Genomic DNA, 4,461 nt, shown 5'->3' on the forward strand with positions numbered 1-4,461 from the left:
ATTTCCCCCAAAAAAAGCATTTTGACCCCAAATCCCCTTTTTCACACCAAAACCCCACATTTTTTACCCAAAATACCCCAATTTTTACACCAAAATCCCCATTTTCACTCCCCAAAAAACCATTTTTGATCCCAAATCCCCCATTTTAACCCCAAAAATCCTCATTTTTGACTAAAGTTCCCCAATTTTACACCAAAATCCCCCATTCTCCCCAAAATCCCCCATTTTTGACCCCAAATTCCCCATTTTTACCCCAAAATCCTCACTGGGGGATTTTGGTGTAAAATGGGGATTTTGGGGTCAAAAATGGGTTTTTTGGGTGTGAAAATGAGGGATTTTGGTGAAAAATTGGGGAATTTTGGGTCAAAATGAGGATTTTTGGGGTAAAAATGGGGAATTTGGGGTCAAAAATGGGGGATTTGGGGGGGTGAAAATGGAGGATTTTGGTGTAAAATGGGGATTTTGGGGTCAAAAATGAGGGATTTTGGAGGTAAAAATGGGCAATTTGGGGACAAAAAATGGGGGATTTGGGGTAAGAATGGGCGATTTTGGGACAAAAATGGAGGATTTGGCGTCAAAAATGAGGGATTTTGGATGTAAAAGGGGAGTTTTGGGGGTGAAAATGGGGATTTTGGGTCAAAATGGGGGAATTTGGGGTTAAATTAGGGGATTTGGGGGGTAGAAATGGGGGATTTTGAGGTAAAAATGAGAGATTTGGTGTAAAAATGGGGAATTTGGGGTCAAAATGGGGAATTTTGGGTCAAAAATGGGGGATTTGGGGTCAAAAATGGGTGATTTGGAGGGTAATAAAGGCAATTTCGGGTCAATTTGGGCTATTTTGGGTCATTTATTGGGGGTGAAAATGGGGGATTTGGGGTCAAAAATGGGGTTTTTTTGGGTCAAAATAGGGGATTTTGGGTCAGAAATGGGGGATTTTGGGGGGAAAAAGGCAATTTTGGGGTGGATTTGGGGGGATTTGGGGTCATTTTTGGGGTAAAAATGGGGGATTTTTTGTTGAAAATGGGGGATTTGGGGTCATTTTGGGGGTGAAATTGGGGATTGTTGGGGTGAAAATGGGAGATTTTGGGGCCAATTTTGGGCTGGTTTTGGTCCTTTTTTGGGTGAAAAAGGGGGATTTGAGGGTCGATTTGGGGGGATTTGGGGTCATTTTTGGGGTGAATTGCAGTTTTTGTGTCAAAATGGGGGATTTTAGTGAAAATAGTGGATTTTTGGGTTAAAAATGGGGGATTTGGGGTCAAAATGGAGGATTGTGGTGTCAACAATGGGGATTTGAAAGTAAATAAGGGCCCATTTGTGGGGCAATTTGGGCTGTTTTTGGTATTTTGGGGGGGGGGAATGGGAGTCTTTTGGGGGTTTTGGGTCAAAAAATGGGGGTTTTGGGTACAAATGGGGATTATGGGGGTGAAAATGGGGGATTTTGTGTCAAAAATGGGGGATTTTTCGTGTCAAATGGGGACTTTGGGGGTCAAAAAAGGGGATTGGGGCCCAATTTTGGGCTGTTTTTTGGTCATTTTGGGGGTGAAAATGGGGGATTTTTGTGTCAGAACATGGGGGATTTCGGGTCAGAAAAGGGGGATTTGGGGGGAAATGAGGGATATTGGGTCAAAAATGGGGATTTTGGGACAAAAGACAATTTTGGGATCCTTTCTGAGCTGTTTGGGTCTTTTTGGGGGGGAAGAGGGGGAATAATTGGGCGTCAAAAATGGGCGCATTTGGGGTCAGAATTGGAGTCATTTTGGGGTCATCTTTTGGAGAGGATTTTGGGTAAAAACGGGGGATTTTGATCAAAGCCAAATTGACCCAAAACCCCCCATTTTAACCCCAAATTTGCAGTTTTTTAACCCAAATACCTGTTTTACCCCAAAATCCGCCATTTTTTTACCCAAATCCCTTTTTACCCCAAATGACCCAACGCAGCCAAATTGATCCAAACCACATTTTTACACACAAAAATTACCCAAACAGCAAATTGACCCAAATTGCAATTTTTTATCCCAAATCCATTTTTTTCCCTAAACCCCAATTTTCAACCAAAAACCCATTTTCACCCAAAAATTCTCTCATTCCTTCACTCCCAAGAATCCCATTTTCACCCCCAAATCTACTTTCTTCCAAATTCACCAATTTTAACCCCAGACCAAAAACCCAATTACCCCAAATTGCCATTTTTAACTCCAATAATCCCCATTTTCTGACCCGAACCCCATTTTACCCAAAATTACTTATTTTCACCCCAAATCCCATTTTCACCCAAACCCATTTTTACCACCCAAATTCCCCATTTTCACCCCAAAATTGACCCAAAAGCCCAAACTGACCCACAAAATGCCCCATCTCCATTTTCACCAAATCCCTTTTACCCAATTCTCCATTTTTACCCCAATTCCCCAATTTTCCGCAAAAAAAGACAAACAACCAAATTGACCCCACAATAGCCATTTTCATGCCAATCCCCCTTTATGAACCCAAACACCCTTTTCACCCCAAAATTACCATTTTTCCCCCAATCCACATCATTTCACCATACCAATTGACGCCAAATGCCCAATCCCCTTTCCCCTCCAAATACACAAATTATACTAAACCACACAAAAAATTACACCCCTTTTCCACAACCAACCAAAAAACATGCCACACAGCCCCAATAATGAACCCAAAAACTTAGACCCACCAACACCCCATAACCCACGCTTCCTTCACCAACACACCACCATTCACATATCACCCCCCCACCCACAAAACATCCTAACATTAATTCCTCATCAAACACCACACCACAAATCATCTCAACCCAACAATTAATTCACCCAAAACATCGAAGCCATTGAACCCCATATAGCCAAATACAACAATTTCAACTAACAAATACACCAAAGATATTTTACCACCAAATTACCCTTTTCACCCCAAATCCCATTTCACACCCAAAAATGACGCCAAAACAGTCCAAATTGGAACCCAAATTGCTATTTTTTACCCCAATCCATTTCTGGACCTCAAAACCGCATTTTTACCCAAATTGCCATTTTTACCCCAAAAATCATTTCACACAAAAATGACCAAAATGACCAATTGACCAAAATTGCATTTTTATCCAAATACCCATTTTTTCCCTAAACCCCATTTTCACCCAACCCACATTTCACCAAAATCCTCATTTTCACCCAAAATCCCATTTTACCCCCAAATCTCCCCCCATTTTTACCAGCAAAATCCCAATTTCCCCCAAATGAACAAAACAGCCAAATTTGACCAAATTGCATTTTTATCCCATCCCATTTTTTCACCTAAACCTCCATTTTCAACACCAACCCCCATCACCAAAATTCTCATTTTCCCCAAAATCCCCATTTTCCACGCCAAATTAGACATTTTTCCCCAATTCCTTTTCACCCCAAAAATGACCCAAAACAGCCCAAATTGACCCCAAAATTGCCCCAAATCCCCCATTTTCCCCCCAAAAACCCCCATTTTTACCCCAAAATTACCATTTTTAAACCCAAATCCCCCATTTTCACCCCAAAAATGACCCAAAAATGACCAAATTGACCCCAAAATCGCCATTTTTACCCCCAAATCCCCTATTTCTGACCCCAAAACCCCCATTTTTACCCCAAAATTACAATTTCACGCCCAAATCCCCCATTTTCACCCCAAAAATGACCAAATTGACCCCAAAATTGCCATTTTTACCCCAAATCCCCCATTTCTGACCCCCAAACCCCCATTTTTACCCCAAAATTACCATTTTCACCCCAAAATTCCTCATTTTCACCCCAAAATTACCATTTTCACCCCTAAATCTCCCATTTTCACCCCAAAAATGACCCAAAAATGCTCAAATTAACCCCAAAAAACCCCATTTTTTTCTCCTGTCTATTTTGGGTTTAGAACTGTTGGATTTGGGTCCGGATGTGGACGACGACGATATTAACAACCTTTGGACGACGGCTTCGACCTTCATCATCCTCTTCATCCTCAGCCTCTTCTACAGCGCCACCGTCACCCTCATCAAGGTACAACCGATTTTGGGCCAAAAAACCCCAATTTTGGGCAAAAAATAAACCCAAAATAGCTGTTTTTAATACCTTCCACCATCCCCCCTATTAGCTCATTTCAGGACCTAGAATTGCTGGTTTTCACCCCAAAATCCCCATTTTTCCACCCAAAACTGCCCGTTTTTGCCCAAATTCCATATGTTTAACCCCAAAATCTCCATTTTTACCCAAAATCGCCGTTTTTCTCCCCAAAAATCCCCATTTTGACCCCAAATCCCCAATTTTCACCCCAAAATGTCCCAGTTTTACCAATAATACCCATTTTTGTCCCCAATATCCCTATTTTAGTCCCCAAAATCCCTGTTTTCACCCCAAAAATTCACCGTTTTTGCCCAAAATCCCCATTTTTCACCCCAAAATACCCCATTTTTACCAAAAATCC

The 4,461-nt window shown here is 41.5% G+C and overlaps 1 gene segment (V, D, J or C); it reads left to right on the forward strand.

Annotated features, from left to right (window-relative positions):
* LOC107307035 overlaps positions 1-4,116 on the forward strand; it is a 21,322-nt gene extending 17,206 nt beyond the window's left edge. The window contains 1 exon segment of the C gene segment in view: positions 3,913-4,116. Coding sequence covers positions 3,913-4,085 — 173 coding nt within the window.
* The last annotated feature ends 345 nt before the right edge of the window (positions 4,117-4,461 follow it).

Source organism: Coturnix japonica, unplaced genomic scaffold (assembly GCF_001577835.2).
Source record: "Coturnix japonica isolate 7356 unplaced genomic scaffold, Coturnix japonica 2.1 chrUnrandom469, whole genome shotgun sequence".
Taxonomy (NCBI): domain Eukaryota; kingdom Metazoa; phylum Chordata; class Aves; order Galliformes; family Phasianidae; genus Coturnix; species Coturnix japonica.